The sequence below is a fragment of the Aspergillus neoniger genome, assembly GCF_003184625.1.
Source record: "Aspergillus neoniger CBS 115656 unplaced genomic scaffold BO87scaffold_21, whole genome shotgun sequence".
Classification (NCBI taxonomy): Eukaryota; Fungi; Ascomycota; class Eurotiomycetes; order Eurotiales; family Aspergillaceae; genus Aspergillus; species Aspergillus neoniger.
In genome coordinates this window covers 388,359-414,685 of record NW_020291149.1, presented here as the reverse complement: position 1 = coordinate 414,685, position 26,327 = coordinate 388,359, and the positions used below count along the sequence as shown (strand labels likewise).

General features: G+C 52.8%; 9 protein-coding genes across 9 annotated transcripts; 5 read left to right on the top strand and 4 right to left on the bottom strand.

The window, feature by feature from the left end:
* Window positions 1–171: 171 nt before the first annotated feature.
* On the bottom strand, window positions 172–1,339 carry BO87DRAFT_93009 (uncharacterized protein). The gene is made up of 3 exons (XM_025629677.1): window positions 1,205–1,339; window positions 786–1,148; window positions 172–723 (listed from the first exon to the last, which is right to left on the bottom strand). The coding sequence occupies exons 1-3, from the start codon at window positions 1,267–1,269 to the stop codon at window positions 414–416; spliced, it is 738 nt and encodes a 245-aa protein (XP_025478573.1). The 5' UTR covers window positions 1,270–1,339; the 3' UTR covers window positions 172–413.
* Window positions 1,340–2,074: 735 nt separating this feature from the next.
* Window positions 2,075–6,239, top strand: BO87DRAFT_311475 (proteasome regulatory particle lid subunit RPN3; the record flags this gene model as incomplete). The annotated part of the gene is made up of 5 exons (XM_025619542.1): window positions 2,075–2,570; window positions 2,641–3,938; window positions 4,006–4,148; window positions 4,780–6,019; window positions 6,078–6,239. 5 exons carry the CDS (start codon window positions 2,075–2,077, stop codon window positions 6,237–6,239), a joined length of 3,339 nt encoding a protein of 1,112 aa, XP_025478572.1.
* A 1,740-nt stretch (window positions 6,240–7,979) lies between these two features.
* On the top strand, window positions 7,980–9,826 carry BO87DRAFT_439324 (putative MFS transporter). Its single transcript, XM_025627928.1, has 6 exons — window positions 7,980–8,093; window positions 8,143–8,532; window positions 8,594–9,288; window positions 9,345–9,509; window positions 9,559–9,728; window positions 9,807–9,826. Exons 1-5 carry the CDS (start codon window positions 8,058–8,060, stop codon window positions 9,695–9,697), a joined length of 1,425 nt encoding a protein of 474 aa, XP_025478571.1. The 5' UTR covers window positions 7,980–8,057; the 3' UTR covers window positions 9,698–9,728; window positions 9,807–9,826.
* BO87DRAFT_377695 (alpha/beta fold hydrolase) lies at window positions 9,804–10,964 on the bottom strand. Its single transcript, XM_025623618.1, has one exon. The coding sequence runs from the start codon at window positions 10,860–10,862 to the stop codon at window positions 9,882–9,884; it is 981 nt and encodes a 326-aa protein (XP_025478570.1). The 5' UTR covers window positions 10,863–10,964; the 3' UTR covers window positions 9,804–9,881.
* A 934-nt stretch (window positions 10,965–11,898) lies between these two features.
* BO87DRAFT_407722 (SMP domain-containing protein) lies at window positions 11,899–15,674 on the top strand (the record flags this gene model as incomplete). Its single annotated transcript, XM_025626099.1, has 3 exons — window positions 11,899–11,913; window positions 12,291–12,910; window positions 13,000–15,674. The coding sequence occupies 3 exons, from the start codon at window positions 11,899–11,901 to the stop codon at window positions 15,308–15,310; spliced, it is 2,946 nt and encodes a 981-aa protein (XP_025478569.1). The 3' UTR covers window positions 15,311–15,674.
* A 309-nt stretch (window positions 15,675–15,983) lies between these two features.
* BO87DRAFT_377693 (putative cytoskeleton assembly control protein Sla2) lies at window positions 15,984–20,368 on the top strand. The gene is made up of 12 exons (XM_025623617.1): window positions 15,984–16,270; window positions 16,351–16,397; window positions 16,460–16,477; window positions 16,566–16,641; window positions 16,711–16,868; window positions 16,944–17,024; window positions 17,075–17,132; window positions 17,184–17,368; window positions 17,424–18,472; window positions 18,523–18,672; window positions 18,731–19,945; window positions 19,996–20,368. The coding sequence occupies exons 1-12, from the start codon at window positions 16,263–16,265 to the stop codon at window positions 20,080–20,082; spliced, it is 3,132 nt and encodes a 1,043-aa protein (XP_025478568.1). The 5' UTR covers window positions 15,984–16,262; the 3' UTR covers window positions 20,083–20,368.
* A 30-nt stretch (window positions 20,369–20,398) lies between these two features.
* Window positions 20,399–22,343, bottom strand: BO87DRAFT_439312 (FAD-dependent oxidoreductase; the record flags this gene model as incomplete). Its single annotated transcript, XM_025627927.1, has 6 exons — window positions 22,007–22,343; window positions 21,736–21,923; window positions 21,515–21,678; window positions 21,175–21,463; window positions 20,484–21,113; window positions 20,399–20,405 (listed from the first exon to the last, which is right to left on the bottom strand). Exons 1-6 carry the CDS (start codon window positions 22,112–22,114, stop codon window positions 20,399–20,401), a joined length of 1,386 nt encoding a protein of 461 aa, XP_025478567.1. The 5' UTR covers window positions 22,115–22,343.
* On the bottom strand, window positions 22,344–24,355 carry BO87DRAFT_92839 (CAIB/BAIF family enzyme). The gene is made up of 2 exons (XM_025629676.1): window positions 24,239–24,355; window positions 22,344–24,159 (listed from the first exon to the last, which is right to left on the bottom strand). Exon 2 carries the CDS (start codon window positions 24,035–24,037, stop codon window positions 22,574–22,576), a length of 1,464 nt encoding a protein of 487 aa, XP_025478566.1. The 5' UTR covers window positions 24,038–24,159; window positions 24,239–24,355; the 3' UTR covers window positions 22,344–22,573.
* Window positions 24,199–26,199, top strand: BO87DRAFT_377691 (aldehyde dehydrogenase family protein). Its single transcript, XM_025623616.1, has one exon. The coding sequence runs from the start codon at window positions 24,596–24,598 to the stop codon at window positions 26,093–26,095; it is 1,500 nt and encodes a 499-aa protein (XP_025478565.1). The 5' UTR covers window positions 24,199–24,595; the 3' UTR covers window positions 26,096–26,199.
* Window positions 26,200–26,327: the final 128 nt, after the last annotated feature.

Below are 26,327 nucleotides of genomic sequence, written 5' to 3'. Positions count from 1 at the left end.
GATGCACCCAAAGGGCTAGCAAGAAGCAGCTCATCTTGACAGCTCAGATCGCGGTACGTTCTCGGTAAAAGTTAATGATGATATAAGCGCAAGCATGCAGTCTTGATGAGTCTCCGTGGCCGGACTTGGCCGGACCAGAAGCTGCAGAACATCTAGCGATATTGGCAAAAAGCCAAGATGGGGAGAAGCCGCACGGCATCCATCGAAGCTGGGATGGTTTGTCGGGCTAGACGTGGTTTTCAGGGAGACTTCCTGTCGTACCAATGATAGCCATCTGGATCAGTCATAGTGGGAGTGGTGCCCGCCCTATCTGTATGGAAACGGCCTGCCTTCTGAATATTAAGGCGACGTTGTGAGCACCTGACATCACGGTCTCGCTGGAAATGGCGAACAGAACAGAGCTTCCTGAGCTCTCAACCCAGCAGCCCACCCAGGTCTCGTTCCATGCCGTGAACACGGGCTTCTAAAGTGCGTTTCTTTCTCTCCAGCTCGCGGATCTCCGCCATCTCTCGCTCAAGGTCAGCATCCGTGACATCAGCCACCTCGGGCGGTGTAGAATCGACACCATCATATTCATCAAAGTCATCTCCATAGGAGTGGCTCATCTTTTCCAACTCTGCAGTGTTTCTGGCCACACGTGCCTCTAATTCGTTGATGGAACCCGAAATCAGCTCGTGACGATAACGTAGACTGGCAATCTTCTCATGTGCACCAGCGACAGGACTTTGCAGGTAGTCAGTAATCGTAAGCATGACATGGAACTTGAGGATCAAGGATGAGCGTACTAGACATTGCAGAGAATCTCTGCGCCCTGGAGTAGAACGTCGACATTGACTTCACCACGACCCCTACTGGACGTGCCAGCGGATCGCTTGATCTCCTCCATCATATCAGCTCCCAGAACCCTTGCGACAGCTGATTGACTCTTGTTATCTCTAGCGGAATAAATCCGACTTGCCATGGACTCGCCCTCTGAATCTTGCGCAAACTGTGTGCCACGCCGGGTAGGACGTCGCTGGGAGCCGACGGATTTGACGGAAGGATCAGATTGGAAGAGAGCCCGTTCATGAGCCTCCGTATCTCGAATCAAGGAGGTGATATCGTGGGGGCCTAGCAGCGCGTTGGTGAAGATCCGTGGTTGGGGAAACCTGGGGCAGAAGCAATCAATGCCGGGTACGAAGTAAGGTGAGAGGGGGATGCATACGGTAGCTCCGCAATGGCATTAGAAGACAATGCGATCTGCTCTAGATGACTTTCAAGAAGCGACATTTTTCTTTTCTCTTTTCTGGGTCGAGGGGTGTGGGAATGGTGATCTTGTGCTTCAGGGAGTAAGTTTGTTATCGCTGCCGGGGGGGGGGGGGGGGAATAGAAACAACAATCAATGACTAGACTAGCAAGCAACTAGTAAATACATTGACTGGTCAAAGCAACACGGGTAAACACGCCAAGCAGAGCTTCCCAGCTGTTTCTGCCTCAGGCGGTCTGAAACTGGCCGGGAATGAGGATTTGGTGGCAACGCAACCCCGAACAACTAACTGCCTGCGACCGAAATTCTCCAGCAATTCGGACCTTCTTCTTCTTCTTTACCAGCAATCGGATTAAACCCCTTCCCACACGACCATTGTCTCACTTCCGAACCACCAACCAATTTCTCTTGCTCCGCTATCCAGTCGTGACAGAAACCCGACAGCGCGTCACGCCGGTCTCACAGCTGACCGATTGCTCCGTTGGTAAGCTCGAACCCCCAACTGGCCCGACACTGACTAAGCTCCCTGTGCTGGTTCTCTCGCTGTCCATCCAGAGCCAGCCTTGACATCACATCACCACCTCATCAACCATCTGCTCCCAAACCTCAACCCAATCCCCCATCCTTCATCATCCCCCGCCCCGCATCTTGGTCCTTTTGGCTTCGCTCGCTGTGACTCTTGTCCTTTTCATTCTTGCATCCCCGGACTCTGGATAGTGGTCTTTCATCCAAAACCCCCTTCCTGTGTCTCCGGTACCGCGGTCCCCAGTGCTCTCCCTGAGCTCCATAGCTGGAAAAAAAGAAACAGACAAGAACCTCCAACGAAAGATGCCGGCTGAAAGGCGCTCTCTGAGATCGAACAGCAAGTCAGATACCTCTTCATCTGCTAACGGTGAGAAGGGACGTTCCACTTCGCAGAGCTCTAGTTCCAACAAAGATAAGCCGGCGCCTACCCGCGCTGCTGCCAACAAGGCCAAAGCTGCCTCTACCACGAAAGGCGCCTCGTCGAATAATACTGCCAACTCCGGAATGGGTGAGCAGCGTGATCAGCCGCGTGCCAACGGGTCCGACCCGACGGAGAATGGCGTGAATGGCTCGGAAGATGTTGAGATGGGAGAGGATACGGCAGGTGGGCCTACATCCTCATTCAACGCCAGTCAAGACCGCAAGGGTGACGAGAAGATGACTGTTGTAGTGCCCCCTACCAAGGGATCCAGGTTATCCGGCGAGAAAGGAACGGATAAAGAAGGCGACGTCGCCATGGAGGGTGCTGAAGGCGAGGATGCCGAGCCCGAGGTTGATCCCAAGACCAAGGCCATCCAAGGTTGGTTTTATCTGTTCTGGCGTTTATCCGCCCAGCGCCCTGTACTAATGCTGCCATGCGTTTCATGTAGACATCAAGACCAACTTTACCCTCCTCGAGCGAGCCGTTACCCACTTCGACCCCAGATTCACCCTCCGCGTCCTGCGCTCGATATCGTCCATGCGCAAACACATCACGGGTGATGTGCTAGCAGAAGTTATCGAGGAGACTTACTCATCGTCAAGTGTTACCGCCTCATTCTTGTTGAATGCTCTTGACCAAGCAGGTGCCCTGGGCGGTGCTCGGTCCAGCGCGAAGATGGAGATTGAGTCGGAGAAGACCAAGTCTGCTCCCAAGGAGACCCTGCCCGAGGTGGATATCTATATGTCTATCCTCGTCCAGATCTTCTTGTATGACAAGAAGGAGATTCAGCTGGGTGCCAAGTTTTCGACGAACCTGATTGAGCGTCTGCGGACGCTTAACCGCCGTACCCTTGACTCTCTGGCAGCTCGTGTCTACTTCTACTACTCTCTCTTCTATGAGCAGATCGCTCCCCTTCCCCCATCGCCTGCTGCCACCGTGACTAAGATCCGCCAGCCCTTGCTCGCAGCCCTGCGGACGGCAGTGCTTCGCAAGGATGTAGACACCCAGGCTACCGTGATGACGCTACTGCTGCGCAACTACCTATCTACGTCTCACATCTCACAGGCAGACCTTCTCATTTCGCACAACAAATTCCCCCCATCGGCGTCCAACAACCAGATCGCCCGGTACCTCTACTACCTGGGTCGCATCCGGGCCATTCAGTTGCAGTACACCGATGCCCATGGGCACTTGATCGGTGCCACTCGCAAGTCGCCTTCCAGTCACAGTGCGCGCGGTTTCTACCAGGCTTCTCATAAACTGCTCGTCGTGGTGGAGCTCCTCATGGGTGACATTCCCGACCGGGCTATTTTCCGACAGCCCGCTCTTGAGCGCGCCATGCACCCCTACTTCCTCCTTGTTCAAGCTGTCAGTGTGGGTGACCTTGATGGATTCCTCAACATCGTCAACACCCACAGTGCGACGTTCCGCAAGGACGGTACGTACACTCTTATCCTGCGTCTGCGCCAGAACGTTATCAAGACCGGCATTCGTATGATGTCTCTCTCCTACTCTCGCATCTCGCTCCGGGATATTTGCCTGCGTCTCGGACTGGACAGCGAGGAGTCTGCCGAGTACATTGTGGCCAAGGCTATCCGCGACGGCGTGATTGAGGCCAGCTTGGACCACGAACATGGATTCATGAAGAGCAAGGAAGTGGGAGACATCTATGCGACCAGGGAACCCGGAGAGGTGTTCCATGAGCGCATCAGAGCTTGCTTGAGTCTCCACGACGAAAGCGTCAAGGTGAGTTTCTACGAGAATATATCTTTGTGCTCTACAGAGAGTTCTCAGCTAACTATTCTGCCAATAGGCCATGCGGTTCCCCATGAACCAACACCGCCTGGAACTAAAGAGTGCGCAGGAGGCACGGGAGCGTGAGCGTGAGTTGGCCAAGGAGATCCAGGAAGGAGACATGGATGACGAGGATGCCGGCGGCGATTTCGATGCAATCTAGTGGGTGTGAAGTTATAAGCATACAGCAGCTTTTCGTTTGTAATCCTGTTATATCCCGTCCCGTTGGGGTTCAGAAACGGAGGGAAGCTTTTCAACAATGTGTTCTTATTTGCAGTGTCGTCGTTCGGGTGTGTATGAAGCAATGGGTAGGACTGAGCTTCGCCGGCGTGATCTCCCATGTCTCTTGTATGTCATTGGACCGGCTCCTTTGTACTGTTGCACAGGTGGTTTCTGCTGTAGATGCTGTTCGGCCTGCCGAGTTTGTCTCTTGCGGGGCGGAGGAGACGCGTGACCTTGGGTTTCTGTTGTAATTTCCCATCATAATAGATCAGAAAACCCTTGCAGCCATGAGCATGTGAACTGGATTGAAACAAATGTCTGTGATATTGTGTTTGTGAAATACTAAGTAAATACTGTAGTAGAGTGGTGTGGTGGAAGACGGAGGGAAGATACAGGGAGAGAACTGGATGCGGCAGGGACGGGCCCAGAGCCCCGACCCGGCCCGAGGCAACCTCCGTCTCGAAATCTTCGGCGGGTGTTAATTGCGCCTCATCCATCCATCCAGGCACTGGTGCGGCCCCGGACCTGGCCCGGCTTTCAATCATCCTCTTTCCCGGTATTATGATCTTAGCATCTTGTTTGACTCAATTCTAGCTACTCTCCTCACACATCCCCCGAAAATGAAAGCACGCACGGTGCCGGCATCCGGGCTGGTACTCTCGTCACGCGTCACGTCCTCCACGATAGTTTGCTGGCAATGCCTCCGGAATGAATTGGTTGCGAACCAATTCCAGCTCCAAACACGAAAATATCATCCCACAAAACGTAACAATGTATCGCCGCTCGGTGCCGCCGTCTCCGCAGCTCAGACCATCTTCAAAGGCCTACCCAAGGCACCTCCGGGCATCTCCGTCGACCCATTGCGGATGGTAGGAAAGGAACTCAAATTCTTGACGAAGAACCTCCGGCAGCTGCTCGGGTCCGGCCATCCTACACTGGACAAGGTGGCCAAATACTACACCCGCAGTGAGGGTAAACACATGCGGCCGCTTCTGGTGCTGCTGATGTCTCAGGCGACGGCGCTGTGTCCCCGGAAGACGGGCACGGACAACAATTCCGCAACAGTGAACGACCCAATCAGCTCGCCCTCAATTCTCGTCGATAAGAATCCGGACTTGGATGCGCTCTCATCCGGTAGTGCAGATGCGCCGTACGACTTTGCCGGCGACAAGGACATCCTGCCCACCCAGCGGCGGCTTGCTGAAATCACCGAATTGATCCACACTGCGTCTCTCTTGCACGACGACGTCATCGATAATGCTGAGTCCCGCCGTTCTTTAACGTCCGCCAACCTTCAATTCGGAAACAAGATGGCCGTTTTGGCGGGTGACTTCATGCTGGGTCGGGCCTCCGTCGCTCTCGCGCGGCTGAGGGACCCAGAGGTCATTGAGCTGATGTCGACTGTCATTACCAACCTCGTTGAGGGTGAGTTCATGCAGTTGAAGAACACGGCTGCGGACGAGAAGAACCCCGTTTTCACGGACGACACCCTTTCGTACTACCTGCAGAAGACATACCTGAAGACGGGTAGTTTGATCAGCAAGTCCTGCCGGTCGACTGCCGTGTTGGGTCACAGCGCTCCTGAGGTTGTCGAAGCCTCCTACCAGTACGGACGTAACTTGGGACTGGCGTTCCAGCTTGTGGACGATATGCTGGACTATACCGTGACCGAGGCTGAATTGGGCAAGCCAGCTGGCGCGGACCTGGAGCTTGGTCTTGCTACGGCCCCGCTGCTCTTTGCCTGGAAGCAGTTCCCAGAGCTTGGCCCGTTGGTTGGCCGGAAGTTCAGCCAGCCCGGCGATGTTCAGAAGGTAATGCGACCCTGATTGTAGCAAACAAGCTTTGTCACTAACATTGAATGATAACTAGGCCCGGGAACTTGTTTTCAAGGCCGACGGTGTCGAACAGACCCGTATCCTGGCCCAGGAGTATGCGGATAAGGCTGTCGCTGCGATCTCCGACTTCCCCGACAGCGACGCCAAGGCTGGGTTGGCCCAGATGTGCGAGAAGACCATGAAGCGGAGAAAGTGAGACGTTTGAGCGATGATCCATCAGCGTTGCTTTGGGATTGGCGTTCATCTGAGTCTCCCCTTGTTGAAATTGGGCGCTACACAATGCCCCTGTACCACTACCTTCTCTGTATTATTGCGAGTCTGCTGGTGTAGACCTTCTGTATTATTGATAGAGAGCCTAGACCCATGGACTATTCATAACACAAATTCATTTTCGGTTGCATTGGTAGTGACATCTCTTGATCCTGATTTTCGAAATCGTGAGCATGGGCTATCATGAGCACTACTCATGTAGATTAGCGAACAACTAGCTAGACTCACGTGGATGTACTTGCGCTTCCTTTCATCGTCAGGACCTACCGGAGAGTTTCTCCACCCACCTATCTCTTGATATATGCCGGCGGCCGAAGTTATCAGTCTCACCGAATGCGGGGATCTGCTCGTCCTTTTTGCTTTTGATTTATCTGGTGTCCACGATGGGGAGAGCAATATCAATCACGTTTGTTGACCCTAAAGCTATCCTTACTATCGCTAGGACTGACCTCTTCTACACGCTTCAAGTGTCTTCAATCGTCGACAAAATTACACAGGTAAAAGGTTCCATTTCCAGACTACCCATTTCAATCTCTTGTGACAAGCTACGCTGCTTCACGGTTCGTGCTTTAGCTGTTACACGGCATCAAACGATTAAAGCATGACTTGATTTTCTACAAGCTTTGGTGATCTTCAAATCTGGACAATCAATTGAACAGCAGCTGCAGGACGGTATTCGTGAGGTGGTCTTCGTGCATTACTCTCCGAGAACAATATGTTGGCATTACAAGCTGAATTCCCAGAAAGTCACAAACGCCATGACTTTCATCTACTGAAACTCTGGTTACCCAAGTATGAAAGCAAGCTATACATTATCGCACACAGAATGAAATTTACCAAACCATTACATGGTTGATATAGGATCCCAAAAACGGATCGGATGGCAAGGAAACAATGGCAGTCTGCATTGCGGTGAGACCGCATGAACTACGTGCGCAAGTCAAATACGCTGACGCGTCCAGTATACTGCTTCCTCTGACACAATAAAAAATCACCCGGTGCATTTTCATTTAGAACTGCCGTGAGCCTGAGCGTCTCCTCTTGAGTGTCCCGTTTCGTGCTATGAGGATTATGGCAACTATACCAAAGCTGATTAGCTCTCGCAACCTGCACTGCATCACAGCTACATGAACCACTGTCTACTCTACTCATAAAAGATCGACGTCGTAAAGCCACGTCATTGATGGACGACTGCAAACGGTCTTGTCAATCGGCAATCTGGAGGGATCGATATATGAGAGTATGGTTGCACCGCACCAGCTTAATGATAACAGGCCAGGGAAGCCTCCCCGCCGCGTTGGCGCGCTGCCCGAACCCTAGTTCTTCTGCGTTAACTAATGCAGGCGTTGGCGGCCCCGATCTAGTGACCTGGTCTTTGAAACAACTGCCATTGCGAACAGTAAACAGCTCTAAGCTTGAACACAAGAATAAAACACAGCATGTCATGGCTTGAGCTTCCTTTGGTAGCTTCAACTCTCTGTTCTTCTCAATAACACCCTTCGAGTTTTGCTCCTGGATAATAAAGCTGGGTTCGCTACGCCGTAAGCTATTCGGTTTCATAGCTTGCTACCTTGCTTCTGCGATTTCTTCCGACGTAACGGGGTCATCTGCCTTGTTCCCCTCGAAACGGTAAAAGTAGTCTTCTACTATCAGGGTGCGTTATGCAATGGCTGAGAAAGAAGTTGCGACAAACACTCATTCCAACGAAACTTCTGTTTGGCAAAACCCATAATCTGGAGCTTCGATGGGGCTACCACCAACAGACCAAGCCACTAATCTGGTAAGTTATCCTACCGCACTAAGTTGAAGCGCTGTACTCAACGTCTAAGGTGACATGGAATGGTCCTGAGGACCCAGGCCATCCAAGGAACTGGCCAATGGGCAAGAAATGGGCGACCATCGTTCCCATGTCGCTGTTCACTTTTCTAACTTCCATGAGCTCAGCTATAATGGCCCCAGCCCTGCATAACATTCAGCAAGACCTCCACTTTTCGTCTAGTACGATGAGCGTTATATCCCTGTCTGTTTACATGCTGGGAATGGCAATTGTGCCATTATTTACGGCGCCTTTGTCAGAGGTATTTGGAAGGATGATAATACTTCAGGTTACTGACATATTTTTCATCATCTTTAACACCCTATGTGGAATTGCCAGAACACCAAATCAGCTGATTGGCCTCCGTTTTCTGGCTGGTCTAGGTGGCGCAGGAGCTAACACGGTCCGTATCACTTCAGCTCATCGCGTCTCCAGCATTAATGGCCTAGTACTGACCGCCAAAGATGGGCGCTGGCTTTACCTCAGACCTAATTGAGCCTAATAAGCGCGGTAGTGCTCTGTCTCTTTATCTCCTCGCACCTTCGCTCGGCATGACCTTCAGCCCTATCGCTGGCGGCTTTCTCGTCCAGTATACGACGTGGCCATGGTGCTTCTATTTTGTATCCATTGTGGCTGGTGCAGTGCAAGTTTTCGGTCTGCCCTTCTTTCGCGAGACTTACGCTCCAGTTCTGCTGCAAAGAAGGTGTAAGCATTTACGGAAAAGCACTAAGAACCTAAACCTGTATACGAACCACGACAGCGTCTCCCTGCCCCATCTACTCCGGCTTAGCCTCGTTCGACCAATCAAGTTGCTTGCCACACAACCGGTGGTGCAAGTCTGGAGTCTGTATTGTGCATACATCTTCGGGATTCTATACCTACTCATTTCGAGCTTTCCCACTGTATGGACAGGCATATACGGAGAACCTGTGTCTATTGGCTCCCTCAACTACATATCTTTATTCCTGGGTATGACTTTTGCTTCGCAGGTTGGAATGCGTCTCGCCAACCGGTCTTATAGAAAGCTGTGCAGTCAGCATGGTGGACGCAGCCTGCCCGAGTTTCGCCTGCCGGCCTTGATGATCGGTGCGGTGATTATTCCTATCGGGCTTCTCTGGTATGGGTGGAGTGCGCGACCAAATGTCCACTGGATCATGCCGTACGAATAACCCCCTTCCAGACCTAGTACTGCAATTGATTCACTGACGGCTACAGAAATATCGGCGCAGCCATTTACGGTGCCGATGCGTTACATGAAATCCAATGCATAGTAGGGTACACCATGGACACATACCCCAAGTATGCTTCCAGTGCGGTAGCGGCGGTTATGTTCGTTCGGAGTCTGCTTACCTTTGCGTTGCCACTAGTCGCGCCGAGGCTGTGAGTGCGGTTGATACATCCCAGGTTTGTTCCATGCTGACCAAGCTAGGTATGGCGATCTCGGCCTCGGATGGGGGAATACACTCCTGGCTTTGATCGCGGTGGTGGTGGGCATTCTGGCGCCGATTTTGTTGAAACGATATGGAGTGGCGCTGCGGCGACGAAGTCCTTATGCGCGGGATGACTAGCTCCTGGAGAAGTACAGTGATTTGGAAGTAAGTGAGTGCTATCAACCTCTTTTCCTGGCAGTTGACATCAAATAAAAGAAATATTTTGATACTGAGTACTAGCACCTAGGTGTAAACATTTTCACAGGAACAACAGCAGCTATCCAGCGTCACCTATCCATCCCATCTGAACTAGAATCAACTATCATGCCATAACCTTATCCAATAACTGCCCCAGCTCCTCTGCCACAAAGCCCGGATTTCCCAGTTGCACCACATGCCCAGCCCCTTCAGCAACCAGCGGGCCCTTCCCTCTCTCCTCATCTGTGATACCCAACAATCCCCGATGATACCTCTCCCAAAACGGCGTGACATACACCTCAAACACCCTTCCAGACACCTTCCCACCCGTCATTCTCACACTCTCCTCCGCAAACATCTTCCCATCATGTCCAATGACCGTAACCCAAGGCCCCCTTCCAGCATCAGTCCCCACCAGCCTCGGCCCGTCACTCTCAGGCAACAACTCCGCCAGATTCCGTCTCGACAGGCCCTCCTTACTCCCCACAGACGGATGAAAGACCTTCCCCGCAATAGCACGCGCCATGATCAGATTCTGAACAGAGATGTTATCCTCTCCCGGCGGTGGAACGAAGTCCGGCGTAGTAGGATCCGGAATCACAGACACGAAATCCGAGTTGGCGAGGATACTGTCGAGGAGGAGGAGGGCGGAGACAGTGCCTGGGTACGTTTGGGCGTAGAGGCGGGCGAGAGCGCAGCCTAGGGAGTTGCCTACTAGGATTAGGTTGAGATCCGAGGGGTTTGTTGATGTGCGGAGGTGAAGGTTGGCGATCTGCTGGATAAATTGGTGGAGGTCGTCCAGGGCAGAGAGGATGTCGTGTCCGTGGCTTGGGTCTGTGGCATCCTGGTCGGCTGGATCCCGGGAGAGAGTCTGTCCTTGGCCGTAGCGGTCGTAGGTGAGGATGGCTGGGAGGTTGTGTGGGTGGTTGGATTGCAGGTGGTGGATGACGGGGATCCAGGAGGTTTGGGGGGCTGTGATGCCATTGAGGAAGACGAGGAGGGTTTTGTTGGAGGGCTGAGAGGTTTGGGGGTAAAAGGTATAGCTTAGTTGGGCAGTGGGCTTGGTGGGGAGGGCTATGAGGTTGGTTTCTGTAGTTGTTGTCATTGTGTCTTGGTGGTTGGTGGGATGTATATGGGGAAAGGTATAGATTATGAGATTTGAAGAAGAAAGAGGGATAACAAAATGAGTGGAGTATTGAGAAAGATGTTTAAAGAATAGAGTAGATGAGAGTAAAAAGGAGAGGGAGATTGAGGTTTATATATCTGGCTGATGCCATCCAGCTACTGTATACTACTAGACGTGATTTCTATACTAAAAGCGATAGAGGATGGCTCAGCCTGAGGCAGGGCCCGCCCGGAACGAGTGGGCCAATTAGGGTGCTTGTACGCGGGAAAGTAAGTATGACAGCCCTAAGGCTGAGCTGCTGGACAGCTTCACATCAGCTAATTGGTGGAGTTACTTGGTCTCGTGATTATTTACTGGAGCAATCAAGGTAGATATGCTTATTGTATTCGCTCAGATGAGTTATAACTCGTACATTGACCCCTGAGGTACTGAGAGACCGCTAGGAAGTACGAAGTAGTATTGGTAAGACTGGGCCTCGGTAACCATCCTGCAACACGATGTTACTCTGGCGCGCACTAGTACTTACCTAACGGTAATGATTATTTGTTTGGAAGGATGACTGCTTTCCTTGGCTGATACCCGTCTTTCAAAGCATAACGGGCATATGAGCCATAAATGTAACATGATCAAGGATGTCCCTGATGACGCGATAAGCTCGTGTGCAAGAAGCAGCCAGGATTAAGGTTCCGTGGAAACCAATTGCGTCCCTAATACCTAATACTTACGATTATGCTGGGAAAAACAAACAAACAAAAAGTTAACTTAGCTACGATGGCTGCATGTGATCCAACACTTGTTACTTGCTTTTCCTCCTCCAATCTTGCATGAGGCAAGTCAATCGTGTGTATTAAATCTCCGTGATGAACTGGCAACTTCTTGTTAGTGTGCTACAAAGTGGTATCTATCGAGTGCCGATAAGCTAAACAAACGATCTGCAGGCCCCGGGCGGATCACGGGACCATCAGGTGGTGAGGAACGCGGGGCAACGTTCTTCCCGGACCCACGGCATTCCGTCATGATCGATGGGAAAGTAAGTAGTACTGTAGTAGTAGTTCCCAAGTACTCCGCTGGTCACTAACGGGTGTGTTGCCTACCAGCTAGCGACCTTTTAGTGACTTTGTGAAAGAACACGCGGAAACCGCGGAGTTCCAAGGACTTGTCTGCTGCCCCAACTGGGAAAGGTGCTACTGTCACTCTGCAACAATCCACCTCCAACTTACAACATCATCTAAACTTGGTTGTTCCCTTCCTTCATCTCCCCCTTGCCCTTCCTCCCTAATTTATCTCCTTCACCCATACTCTCCAGGTATACTATACACTTGTCCTTTAGCCTCCCCTTCTCCCCCCACCCCTCTCTCCCTTTTATACATTCGAGCTGGTCCTCATTTATCTTCCCTCCCCCTCCAGGTTCGAACACCTTCGCTGCCTGCCGCCTGCCTGCCAGCCTGCCACTTGGTCTTTCGTTTTTTTGAGCCTCATGATGATGGAGGTGCTGTTAACGCTGGCTATTTGAACGTCCGGCTCCCCACCCCAATGGGTTCCTACGCCAGCTTTCTCTTCATATACGTCCTCGGCGGACTTACCTTCCTCCCGCTAGTCCTGTCGCTGGTCGCTCTCTTCGTCTATCTGACCCTCCCGACTGCCGCTCCGTCCCCGCCGCTCTCCCCCGATCGGAAATCATGCCATCCCCAATCTTCTTCGACAACTCTGCGCCGTCCGACCGATGATCATTACAGTCTTAAATCTGGAACGGATGAGTTGGCCGAGAAGTTTCATCGTACCCATGACTCCGATGTCGCCGCTGGCTACTTCGCCGTTTGTCGTGAATATGTCCCCGGCGGTGTTAATGGGCGGCCGCCCGAGAGGACCACCCCGGCTGGGGAGGTGATCGCCGCCGAGAGTCCGAGCGTGTATCAGGCTATGTATAGGAGTTTGTTCGATCGGAAACAGGCGCCAACGATCGAGCCGGCTAAGAATACTCCCAAGAATGGGAAGCGGGCGCGTAATGTCTTCTATATTGTTCTTCGGTATTTTCGACCCTTCTCCGCCTCCGCTTAATTCCTCTGTGTTCCGCAAGTAGGAAACACGGCTGATGCTAATGATCGACACAAATTAGACATGGCCATTTGATGCTCTACGATAATGCGAACCAGGTGGAAGTCCGATATGTTATTTCGCTTGCCCACCACGATGTCAGTATACATGGTGGAGAGGGCCCGATCCCAGAAGGAGAACTGTGGCTAAAGAGAAACGCCATCTGCCTCTCGCGACGACTGGAGTCGCTGGGTGATCTTGGAGGACCTACGCCGCCTTTCTTTCTCTTCTCCGAAAATCTGTCCGAAAAGGAGGACTTCTATTTCGCCATGCTCCAGAATCAGGCTCGCATGTGGAACTCTCCAGATGCTCCTCCCAAGCATCAGACGTTTGATGTCAAACACATCGTCACCCTGGTTCAGCGCTTGCATTCGTCCGAGGAGCAACTGCAAACGCGATGGATCAACGCGGTGCTGGGAAGGTTGTTCCTTGCCATGTACAAGACACCCGAAATGGAGGAATTCGTCCGGAAGAAGGTTACCAAGAAGATCTCCCGCGTCAACAAACCCAACTTCATCAGCAAGATTGGTCTCCAAAAGATTGACATGGGGGAAGGTGCGCCCTTTATCATCAACCCTAGGCTCAAGGACCTGACGGTCGACGGCAACTGTTGCGTAGAGACGGATGTTCAGTATACGGGCAACTTCCGCTTGGAGATCTCGGCAACCGTGCGTATCGACTTGGGCCAGCGCTTCAAGGCCAGAGAAGTCGACATTGTCCTGGCGGTTGTTCTAAAGAAGCTAGAGGGTCATTTGCTGATCCGCTTCAAGCCTCCTCCGAGTAACAGAATCTGGATATCCTTTGAATCCATGCCCGATATGGACATGGACATTGAACCAATTGTTAGCTCCAAGCAGATCACTTACGGCATAATTCTGCGTACCATCGAGAGTCGCATCCGGGAAACTGTTGCGGAGAGCTTGGTTCAGCCGTTTTGGGACGACATCCCCTTCATGGACACTGAATCACAGCGATTCCGCGGTGGTATCTGGGAGCGAGAGATACCAAAACCTGATACAAAAGCAGATATTCCTGATGAGTCCGGTTCTCAGGATCAGCCCTCGGGTAGCACCAAAGAGGAGTCGATTGAAGTACTGAAGATCAAGGACGACCGCACCATGAGCGCCCCTGCGCTTGCCGAGTCTGGCAATGGCACCTTAAAAGCCCGCAAGAATTCCAAGGCCTCCATAGGAGATTTGGAGAACATCAGTCCCAGCGCTCTATCTTCTGCGGTGGACAAATTCGGCACTTCGCCCCCACGGGTAATTCGGTCTCAGACCTTCTCTAATGCCGCCGATCCCGTCCTGACAGCTGACCATGGGAAGATGGACCGGGTTCTGTCCGAAACAAAGAGCGAAGAGAAGAGCTATGCGACCAGTGCTATGATCGAAATATCTAACCGGTCAGCTCCCGGATCACCGGAAAAGACTCCTGCAAGCTCTCCTCCGGTTGCTAGTCATATGATCCCGGATAGTGTATCCCAGAGTCGGGATCCGTCCATCATCGAATCATCCGGGAGCTTCGATGAGTCTGCAAGCGAGTTTCCTACCCGGCCGCCTTCTATTCACCGTGGAAGCGATTCATCGAACAACCTCCGGGGTATGGAGAGTGGTTCTACTGCATCCCTGGCGAGCAACAAGTCGCGACGTCGCAGCACACTCGAAACATTGACCCGGTCGATTACCTCTGCCACTCCCTCGGAGAGTAAATCCCCTGGCCCGCTAAATACGGCCACCTCCGTGGCCAAGAAGTGGGGATGGAACATGTTCGGCAGAGGCGAGTCTAGCTCCGCTCACGATATGTCTCGTCCTGCGGGCACTCCGGAGCAGCCGATAGGGCGTGGACACCCACTCCCACCCCCGGGGACTCCATTGCCGCGTCCTGACAAGGTGGGATATAAGAGGAACACCGTAGCGGTTCCCAAGCGTAAACCGGTGGCGTTGTCGAATGTTCCCGAGCAGAAGTCGGATAGGGAGAACAAGAGGCCTGTTCCCAAGCCACCTCTACCCAGACGGAAGCCAATCTATCAACCCCAGGCGGAGGGGGCTAGGTCGGATGAGTTACTTGTGGTCGAAGCTCCATACGATTCGGGACCAAACAGCCCTGTGGTGGACCTATCTTTTGAAGGAGCATCAGCAACCGAGTCGAGCACCAAAGGCTACAGCTCATCAACGAAATTAGGAGAGCCGGCTGCCAGTCGCGATAGTGGGGATGGTGAAGGCGAGCTTGAGCCGGTAGAGCAAGGGCCTGCGGCTCCTGATTCGAAGCCCAGACTTGACACGGAGAAACATGGCATGGAAATACTCTCCGCTACGGACGGGATTATTCCATGAGGAAGAACACATTAGTGACATGCAGCAGAAAGATACGGGGATCATAATAACGGAGTGATGTCGCATTTACCCTTGGCAATGTATAACGGAAGCTCTGCAGTGCAGGGCGGTCTCTACAGGAACGGGCGTTTTCATATGGACAGGGAGGCGTGAACTGAGTCCGGTGCCGTGGTGCAGGATGATGGTTCCCTTCCTTGGCTTCTCACCCATGGTATACCCTCTCAGCTGGTTCTTGAGCGTGCTTGACAGTGTCTGGCGTCGATTGCGATCTGGTGTCAAACTCCCCATTCTAGTCGTATATTTATTTGGTTTTTGATTGCTTGATAGATGGATGGTTTCTTAGTAATTCAGTGCAGAACATTTCCTCAATCTTCTTTTATTGTAGGCAATAGCAGTAGCAATAGCAGTAGCAGTAGCAGTACAGTGTAGCCTGTTAGTGGCCAATTGGGCAGGGTTGACTGATTGGGCGACAAAATCGCTGCCTAGGTGAGATCCGGTGGATAGCGAACCCTTTTTTTTATTTGCAGTAGATCCAGGAGGGTGACGAGTCCCTGTGAGGAACGGGCGGCGGTGCCAAGAACCGGCCGCGGTGGCAGTTTCCCTTTCGGACGTCATCTCCCCTTTGCTTCTCTCTGCCTGTTGCTATTTCAGTCCACCTGCCTTTTGTTCCCCTCACTCACTCTCTCCCTCTAGTTCTCTTGCTCTCTTGTTTTTCTGCTGTGACGGACCCTGCCGAACGATCGCGTGGGTGGCCATTGCTCTCTTCAATCCTTGCCCTGACCACTTATCGCACTTCTCCCTCCTCCCCTCTCCTTTCTTGAGGATAGCGCATTCCCCGTGCAACTAACTGGCTGATTGCGCTGTCCGCATTACGGGCCCACCGGCTCCCGCCGCATCTCTCCGTCTTCTGTTCCCCTGATCTAAGCCCATCCAGAGCTTCGCAACCATCACCATGAGTCGGTACGTGATCTTTTCTGGAGGTGCCCGTGCGCTTGTTGTGCTCTTTGATGGAATTGCTGACATGATCCATTGGATTCCAGCACGGAGACTGATTTGGCGATTAACATTCGCAAAGCCACGAGCATCGGTAAGTCACAGCTGCAGTGCTCCCTTGATGCTTACTAGTGACTGATCATATCGCAATCACAGAGGAAACCGCACCGAAACGTACGAATTAGCCCTCCCAAGCTTCGTGCTATATCGACGGAGCTCTTCTCCGGTCACACCAACCGAACAATCACTAATCTACACCCAGGGAAACATGTTCGGAGCTGCATCGTGTACACATGGGATCATAAATCATCCAGCGCCTTCTGGGCTGGCATGAAAGTGTATGCTTGCCTGCTTTGTGTCTGTAATCGCTTTCATGCATAAGCTGACTTTATCGCGTCTCCGTTTAGCCAACCTGTCCTTGCCGACGAAGTCCAGACGTTTAAGGCGCTCATCACGATACATAAGGTGCTACAAGAAGGTCACCCGATCGTGGTCCGTGAAGCACAGCAGCATGTCAATTGGATCGATAGTCTAATGCGCGGTGTTGGTGGAGATGGTATCCGAGGTGCGTACAATTCCTATTCGGGGTGGGGGGTTAGGGGAAAGATGGAAGACAGCTGACGTGGAGCTGGAATAATAGGATACGGCCCCCTCATTCGTGAATACGTCTTCTACCTCGAGTCGAAGCTGGCGTTCCACCGGAACCATCCCGAATTCAACGGTTAGGACACCAATACGACGCCCCCCTCGCATGGGTACTGATCGATTTAGGCCTGTTCGAATATGAAGAGTACATCAGCTTGAAGACAACCAATGACCCCAATGAAGGGTACGTCGGATATGCAATCGAGGTCCATGTGCATAGCTGACAACCGTCTAGGTATGAGGCAATTACAGATCTCATGACACTGCAAGATCAGATCGATGCCTTCCAGAAGTTGATCTTCTCTCATTTCCAATCCGGCACCAACAACGAATGTCGCATCTCCGCCCTGGTCCCTCTGGTGCAGGAGAGTTACGGCATCTACAAGTTCATCACCAGCATGCTGAGGGCTATGCACACGAGTACGTCTGTTTCCCAATGCGATGGTTCAATAAATACTGATATGGTCTGGCTTAGCAACGGGTGATACGGAAGCGCTTGAACCCCTTCGCGGTCGATATGACGCCCAGCACTACCGCCTCGTCCGCTTCTACTACGAATGTTCAAACCTGCGGTATCTCACTAGCCTGATCACTGTCCCCAAGCTGCCACAGGACCCTCCAAACTTGCTGTCGGAAGACGACGAACGTCCAGCTCTGCCGAAGCGACCAGTCAAGGAACCCGAACCCCAGCCGTCTCCCCCGCCCAAGATGACTGCAGCAGAGCCGGAGCCCATCAGCGATTTCTGGACCACCGAAGCCAAGCGTCAGCAAGAAGAATATGAAGCCGAGCAACGCCGCTTGCAGCAGCAATGGGAGGATCAGCAGCGGCAACAACTTCTCGCGCAGCAGCAGGCTCAGCGCGACTTCGAGGAACAACAGCGTCTCCAGGCCGAGCAGCAGCGCCTAGCTCAGGAACAGCTTTTGCGCGATCAGTACCAGACACAGACCCAAGGTCGCTTGGCCGAGCTTGAGCAGGAGAATCTGAATGCCCGCGCCCAGTACGAGCGTGACCAGTTGATGCTGCAGCAGTACGACCGTCGAGTCAAGGATCTGGAGGAACAAATGAACCACTTGAACTCCAATCTCAACCTGCAGAATGCGTCGAAGGACGAGCAGATTCGGTCGCTGCAGGAGCAAGTTAACACGTGGCGGTCCAAGTACGAAGCCTTGGCCAAGCTTTACTCTCAACTCCGCCAGGAGCACCTCGACCTGTTGCAGACGACGAAGAGCCTTAAGCTGAAGGCAGCATCGGCACAGGAGGCTATTGAGCGCCGTGAGAAGCTTGAGCGTGAGCTCAAGACCAAGAACCTGGAGCTGGCCGACATGATCCGCGAGCGGGACCGCGCACTGCACGACAGAGACCGTCTGACCGGCAACAACAAAGAAGAGCTGGAGAAGGTTAAGCGGGAACTGCGCTTTGCCCTGGAGCGAGCTGAGAATGCAGAGCGCTCCAAGGGCACGGAGATTTCGACACTGTTGTCGAAATACAACAGGGAAATGGCGGACTTGGAGGAGGCTCTCCGGGTAAGTTTCCCTGCTCGAGTCTTCTGATCAGTATCTAACTCTGGACACAGAACAAGTCTCGTGCCTTGGAGGAAGTCTCCAACAAGACCTCGGAGCGTGCGGGCGACCACGACCTTGCCCTGCGCGAAAAGGACGAGGAAATCGAAGTGTACAAGTCGGGAATGGAGCAGGCTTTGATGGAGTTGGAGGAGCTGAAATTGGTATGTGATCAGCGCGAAACCTATGGTGGTATGTCGAGCTAACGGATGGCGCAAATAGAGCCAAGGTGATGTCGACAACGCGCTGGACTCGCAGATTGACACTGTTCTGCACGGCACCGTCTCTAAGATCAACGATATCATCGATTCGGTTCTCCAGACGGGTGTCCAGCGTGTGGATGATGCTCTGTATGAGCTTGACTCCTCCATGCAAGCTGGTAACCAGAACGCCTCTCCGCCGTATGTGCTTTCGCAGATCGAGAAGGCTTCGGCCTCGGCCACCGAATTCTCTACGGCCTTCAACAACTTCATTGCGGACGGGCCCAACAGCACGCATGCGGAAATTATTCGGACTGTATCCATCTTCGCTGGCTCCGTGGCCGACGTGCTGAGCAACACCAAGGGATTGACGCGTTTCGCCAACGACGACAAGAGCGCGGATCAGCTGGTCAACGCAGCCCGCAAATCCGCCCAGGCGACAGTGCGGTTCTTCCGAGGCTTGCAGTCTTTCCGTCTTGAGGGACTCGAGGCGCTGCAAAAGACCGATGTTGTGATCAACAACAACCTCGAAGTACAGAGGGACTTGCAGACTCTCTCGAAGCTGGTTGATGCATTCGCGCCGAAGAGTGCCAAGATTGCCACCAATGGCGATTTGGGCGACTTGGTTGACCAAGAACTTACCAGGGCGGCTGATGCTATCGATGCTGCAGCCCAGCGACTGGCCAAGCTCAAGAACAAGCCTCGTGATGGCTTCAGCACCTATGAGCTTCGGATCAACGATGTCATTTTGGCGGCTGCTATTGCAGTGACCAACGCCATCGCCGAACTCATCAAGGCGGCTACTGCGTCGCAGCAAGAGATTGTCCGGGAGGGTCGTGGTAGCTCTTCGCGGACGGCTTTCTACAAGAAGAACAACCGCTGGACTGAGGGTCTGATTTCAGCAGCCAAGGCAGTCGCCAGCTCGACCAACACCTTGATTGAGACCGCCGATGGTGTCATTTCGGGTCGCAACTCCCCTGAGCAATTGATTGTCGCTTCTAACGATGTGGCGGCCAGCACGGCGCAGCTGGTGGCAGCCAGTCGTGTCAAGGCTACCTTCATGAGCAAGTCGCAGGATCGTCTCGAGACTGCTAGCAAGGCTGTTGGTGCGGCCTGCCGGGCCTTGGTGCGCCAGGTGCAGGACATCATTAAGGAGAAGAACCAGGATGATTCCGAAGCGGTGGATTACTCGAAGCTCAGCTCCCACGAGTTCAAGGTGCGGGAGATGGAGCAGCAGGTACGTCGAATTCTGATATTGTCGTTGATATATGCTAATGATTTCTTAAGGTCGAGATCCTCCAACTGGAGAACAACCTCTCTCGGGCTCGTCAACGCCTGGGAGAGATGCGGAAGATTTCTTACCAAGAGGACTAAGTGGCTGCCAGTTTGTTTGTCATGGTTTAGTGGGTGGAAGCAGACTGGGAGCTCTCGCTCTTCTGGCTTTGCTGCAATTCTATTCGGGTTGTGTTTTCTGTGGCATTGCTTGTTTGTTGGATATACCAAGAGTAGCAGCCATGCGTGTGTTTGGGCGATCATGCTCCGAGCTATCGTTGTACTGTATATAATCAGATCGAAAGGATTCCTCCGTTACTGTATTCCCATCTTTTTAGCTCCACAGCGTATTTTCCCCGATTTCGTTACTACCGGGGTCCACTCATAATAAATCAGTCAATTCATACTCCCATAATAATCAAAAGCTAAACACATGATAGAGATCCCCAACACCCACAAAAACAACCAAATACCTACTGAGAACCACTCAACACCAAGCATACCACCTCCTCCTCGACCCTCCAATCCCACAACTCGACCTCCCAGACGACGACGATGACCCCTCCCGTTCCCTATTCCCCCTCTCCCTCATCCACTCCCAAAACGCCCTCCCCGTCTCATCCACCAACCCAACCCCACCACCCAACACCCCCTCCTGCCGCGACGACACTACCTTCCACCACCCATCCGTATCCCTTGTTATCCCCGCCCCACTGAGCACCCAGTCCCGCGCTTGCTGGGCGATTCCGTTCTCGAGTTGCAATGTGCGGAGGGTGGAGAGTGCAGCTTGTATCTTGGAGGTGGTGATGGGGGCGCGGAGAGTTGTATGGAGGGTTAGGAGGGAGGGGAGGTGCGAGTGGGATTGGGATTGGGGTTTGAGTTGGGGATGGAAGTGGAGGTGGGTGTGTTGGTTGTAGAGGCTGAGGAGGGTCCCGAGGGTGAGGGCTTCTTCGATGGCTGTGGAGGTTGTTTGGAAGAGGTAGGGTGGGATTTGGGTTGTTGGAGTGGGGATGTGGGTTAGGAGGGATTGGGCAGGGGTTGGGTTTTGGTGGTGATGAGTGTGGGTGTGGTTGGAGTGGGTGGTGGAGGTAGTGGGTGTTAGGGTGGGTGTGAGGGTGAGGATGGTATGGAGGCTGTATTCGGTTTGTTGTTAGTTGAGGTATGTTCTAGAGGAGGGTAGAGGGGTTGACGAACCGGGTGTCCCAGCCTGTGCATATTTCTTGGGCGGTTGGGGTGGTGCTGGGATTGCTGTCAGTGTTGGTGTGGTATATGTTCAATATGAATGTTTGGCCGTGTCGGATGGGATAGAAGACAGCGTGTTGGTTGGGTCCTAGCCAGACGGTGGTGCTGTGTCGACCTTGCCAGAGTTCGTCGATTTTAGGGTTGTTGAGGGCTTCGAGGTGTTTACGTGAGATGATCGTTTGGTAGATGGTTTCTGTGTCGTTTGTTGTGTTTGGTGAGGGGGATTCGTTGATTGTGTTGTCTGGTATCGTGGGTTAGAGGTGGATTTATGTAGAATGGATAGAGTGATTACCGTCTGCTTTGATCACTACGTCTCCTTGTAGTCTCTCCCCGTCTTCTAGGATCACCTCTGCTGTCTTGCTGTTTACTTCTCTCACTGCGGCAGATCGGATTTCAGTACCCAATTTCCGTGCCCTGTCTCGGAGGATCTGGAGCAGATCTGCTCGATGGATTGATCTCCATACAGTCAGTACATTTCTAGTTCCTGAACGAACGACAATGATGATAGCTTACATCCATGGCCCTCCATATATTCGACACGTCTTCTCCCCGCATGGCATTGATCTGATCACTCCGCCATCGGCATATCGCCGGAAGTCGATCGTCTGGAGGATATCACCCTGCTCGAGTACGGCATCGAGCAAACCCAATCGGCGGAGGAGATGTGTTCCGTTAGGCGGGATCTGAACGCCCGGGGGAGTCTAAAGTAAGGATATCCGGGTAAGCAAGTCTATCTTTGATGATTTGTGGCCGGGCGCATTTCGAGATGGGAGGTTCGTGGTACCTCAGTATCTTCTTCAGACTCGAGCACAATCACGTCCAGATTGTCGCGACGACAAGTAATTGCGCACACGAGGGCCGAAACATCCTCTCCTATGATAATAACTTTCATGGCGTCTTAATCCGCGCTCTTAGCTTTTCTGTTTCCCAGGCGGATACTACAGTAAACAGCAGGTGGGTTGCTAAATATATTGGGTGGGAAAACCGGCGTCAGTTGCACAGAACCCCTCGAATAGCCCTGGGAGCCATTGTGCTATTTAACCTTTGCCAATGGTTGTGTATCCATCCATTTCTTTTTCCTACGGAGCGTCTATTCGGCCTCGGGCGTGACCGGATCACAGGGCAGTGGCCGCATCTGCAGGGAGCAAAAGCAAACTTGACCCATTTCTGTCAGCCGTGCAGCTGGCCTGGGCCTCAGCCTTGGGAATTGGGCTGTCGTGGTGGAGTACTATTGGGTAGCATGATTACTTTGTTTGGATGCACACGCCACGGAACCAGTGCTTTTTCTTTGTGTCGTCACTTTCTGCATTCTCGGTGATGCGGGGTAGAAAATATCCTAGAATGCATTCCATTATTGCAATGGCTCCAGCCACCGCTTTTCGTCAGAGCCGAGTGGTTTGGGCATAACTTCGCAGCCGATCTCAACCCCTTCAATGTTCGCAGCGTGACGAATGGCGGTCATCTCCCCAAACCCCGTGCTTCGGGTCTCGAAATACTCGGTCGGAACATTTTGGGGGCGAGCATAATCTGGTGATCCTTGAAACCCTGTTTTCCCTTCGTATTGGCCTAACGAGCGCAGGTATTTCATCACCCCTGCTAGCGAGACATCCACCTGCCAGGAACCCCCTTCCGTTGCTTGCTTGTACAGCGCGGCCATGATCCCGGACGCGAGGAAGAAGCCACCGGCATGATCGAGCGCCTGACAGGGAAGTGGACGTGCGGCTTCCCCAGCACCGAAGTGCTCGGCCTCCGAAACGTTCATGCCGGAGCAGGTTTGAACCAGGGAGTCAAAGCCTCGACGCGCTGACCAGGGGCCATCGGGGCCGTATGCAGACATGTTTGCGTAGATGATACCACGATTGGGACGTCTGTTCATGATCGACTCTGGTGAGAGTCCACGGGCAGCTAGACTGCCCGGTCTATAACCCTGGATGAAGACATCTGTATCGTCGAGCAAAGTAAAGAACTCCTCTGTGTCTTGCTCGTCTTGTAGATCGAATTGGACGGTTCTCTTTCCGCGGCCGAATTCCCGATCGAGTCCCGGCAGGTCTGGTAGATGAGGACTTGTGACCCAAAGCACATCGGCTCCGTGTGCGGCCAGTGTCTTCCCACACAACGGGGCCGCAATGACCCGCGAGAGTTCAAGAACACGGAGCCCCCGCAGACATTTATCGGCGTGTGGGCCGATCCGGGCGGGAAGACCAGCCGGGGCGTCGCCGATTTTGCGAAGCAGGATGGGAAAGTCTGCGATGGCTTTGGCTTGCGGCAACACATCCCATTGTTCGTAACTGCGGAGTGCAGTAATGGCCAGCTTGGCCTCAACGGCAGTGGTTTCGAGGTCCACGGAGCGCCATGCCGAGATCTTGGAAGCAACATCGTCTCTGGTTGCGGTTGGAGAGCAGCCAAGAAGGGTTTTTGTTCCCTCACGGTGGTTGGGGAACGAATCATGAACGCGGACATAGCCGTCAGATGATCGATAAAGACCGCCAATGAGCCCCCAATCTGATGAGGGAGGCTGGCCGTTCAGAGTGTACAGGCGTGCGGAGTTGAACTCGATGCAGGCATGATCATAGGGGACGGTGACTTTGGGAGGGGCGATGTTATTCCTGAGGCTATGGACTTGAGATGCCAGGAGAGCAGAGAGTGCAATCGAGGCTTGGGCGATATGGCCGATTTTGAAGGAGGAGGGAAAGCCGGGATTGGGAGGTTCGCGGATACAAAGAGAGTCAAGGGTGTCTGGTGGAAGATGGAGTCCCTGCCAAAGATACGTGATGGTGTCACGAGCTGTAAATGTAGACCTGTCTTTGAAAGACATGGTAGATATTGTATGATGCCAGGTAGGATGCAATGATGGGTCTATATGCTGATCCTGAGTATATAATGATCGGGTGGAGACACGGGATGGAAGAGTGAGTCACTCGGCAACTTTTAAGCCGTCTAGATCAAGACAATAGTCAGCCTTCATTCAACTGTTGGGCAGTCTTGAAATATTCTTCTACAGGAGTTCCCTTCATACCCAAGTGTTTATTGATTTCGCTGAAGTGGAGGGGAACGCCGATTGAAGGTCAGGGAAGCATTCGCTCGAACGGAAAGCAAAGTCATATGTGATCGTATCCAAAAGACTATCTCAAGAGCCACCCCAGATATAAGATTGCTGCCCCACTGGTATCTCTGGATCAATGCTATCGTGATAGTGACAGGAAAGAGGAGGAAGAGGAAGAGGAAGAGGAAGATATGGAAAAGATGCGGGCAATAATTCCGGCTTATCAGGCACGCGTGCGGGGTAGCCCCGATACTATATCATCCATATATTCCATCCAACCCCAACACATCCACCTAACCCTACACTACTTCATAACTTTGTCTCTCCAAAATGACAGCCAGAATCCCTCACGTCTCCAACTGGGTCAATGGTACCCATACGACCGCAACCACATCACGTATCCCCGTCATCAACCCAGCCACCGAGCTCCCTATCGCAACCATCGACTCAACCTCCAAAGAAACCGTCGACCTAATCATTGCCGAATCCCTGAAAACCTTCAACAATGGCTCCTGGTCCCGCGCTGACCAATCCACACGCTTCACCGTCCTCTCGACCGCAGCCCGTCTCCTCCGCTCCCGTCTCCCAGAATTCATCCAACTGGAAACTCGCCAAACCGGCCGTCCCATCCGCGAGATGCGCGCCCAGCTAGATCGTATCCCTGAATGGCTCGAGTACTATGCCTCCGTCGTACGCGTGCACGAAGGCCGAGTAACTCCCTTCAAGGGCCCAGTCGTGAACACCCTGACACGGCTACCGCTCGGTGTTGTGGCGTTGATCACACCATACAACCACCCACTTCTCATCGCCATGAAGAAGATCGGGGCTGCACTGGCCGGCGGGAATGTCGTCATCGTGAAAGCATCGGAGCTAGCACCGCTATCTGTGCTGAGGCTGGGCGTATTGTTCAAAGATGCGGGGCTACCTGATGGCGTGTTGCAGATTATCAGTGGATACGGGTACGAGACGGGGAAGTATCTATGTGAGAGCCCCTCGCTGGCGAAGATAGACTTGACTGGTGGACTAGCAACATACAAGGCTATTGCACCATCTGCATCGACGAATCTCATCCCCATTACGGCTGAACTAGGCGGAAAGGCACCTGTGTGCTTGTTCCCCGGCGTGGGTATCGAGGATGCGGTTAAGGCGACGCTGTTTGCGAGCTTCATTGCTAGTGGACAGACATGCGTTACGGGGAGTAGGCTGCTTGTTCACACGGATATTTATGACGAGTTCACGGCGTTGCTAAAGGAACGGGTTAAGAAGTTACGGCTGGGCAATCCCCTTGATGACACGACGCAGATTGGAACGGTTATATCCAAGACAGCGGTGGAAAGATGCGCTGCGTTTGTGGAAAGAGCTGTGCGGGAGGGTGGAAAGGTCCTCTGTGGTGGACATGCGACTACTAATCCCTCCACTGGAAAAGGGTACTACTTCGAGCCGACGGTCATTGAGACGCGGCCACAGACGGATCTGGAATGCAACGAGGTGTTTGGACCGGTCATTGCGCTGATCAGGTGCCATTCGGAGGAGGATGTCATTCGCATTGCCAATGCGTCTTCGTTGGCGCTGGGGGCTTCAATCTGGACGACTGATTTTTACCAGGCACATCGAGTGGCGGACAAGATTGAGGCAGGGATTGTGTGGATTAATGGACACCATCTGAATGATCCGTCGTCGCCGTGGGGTGGTTTTAAGCAGAGTGGAATGGGGAAAGAGAATGGGTTGGAGGCATATGAAAGCTATACAAAGGTTAAGAGTACGATTATCAATTATGGGGTGCCTCCGGTTTGGTTCGATGATGAGCCTGTGAATGCTCGCTATGGATAGTATAGGTACGCGGAAACTAGATTGGTTTGTTAGACAAGAAGTGGATGTTGGATTACTTTCTGTCCCTAAGGACTCTTATTACTCTGGTAGTTCTAGAAATTGATACACCCTTTGTTGCATGTTATATGCGGAGTCAAACTAGAGGGTAATCTGTGCAAAGCATTAGTGAACCCTGTGCCATCTCCTACCCCAACCCCCGTTACCTTCCTACTCTGTTCCCAGAGAAATCAGT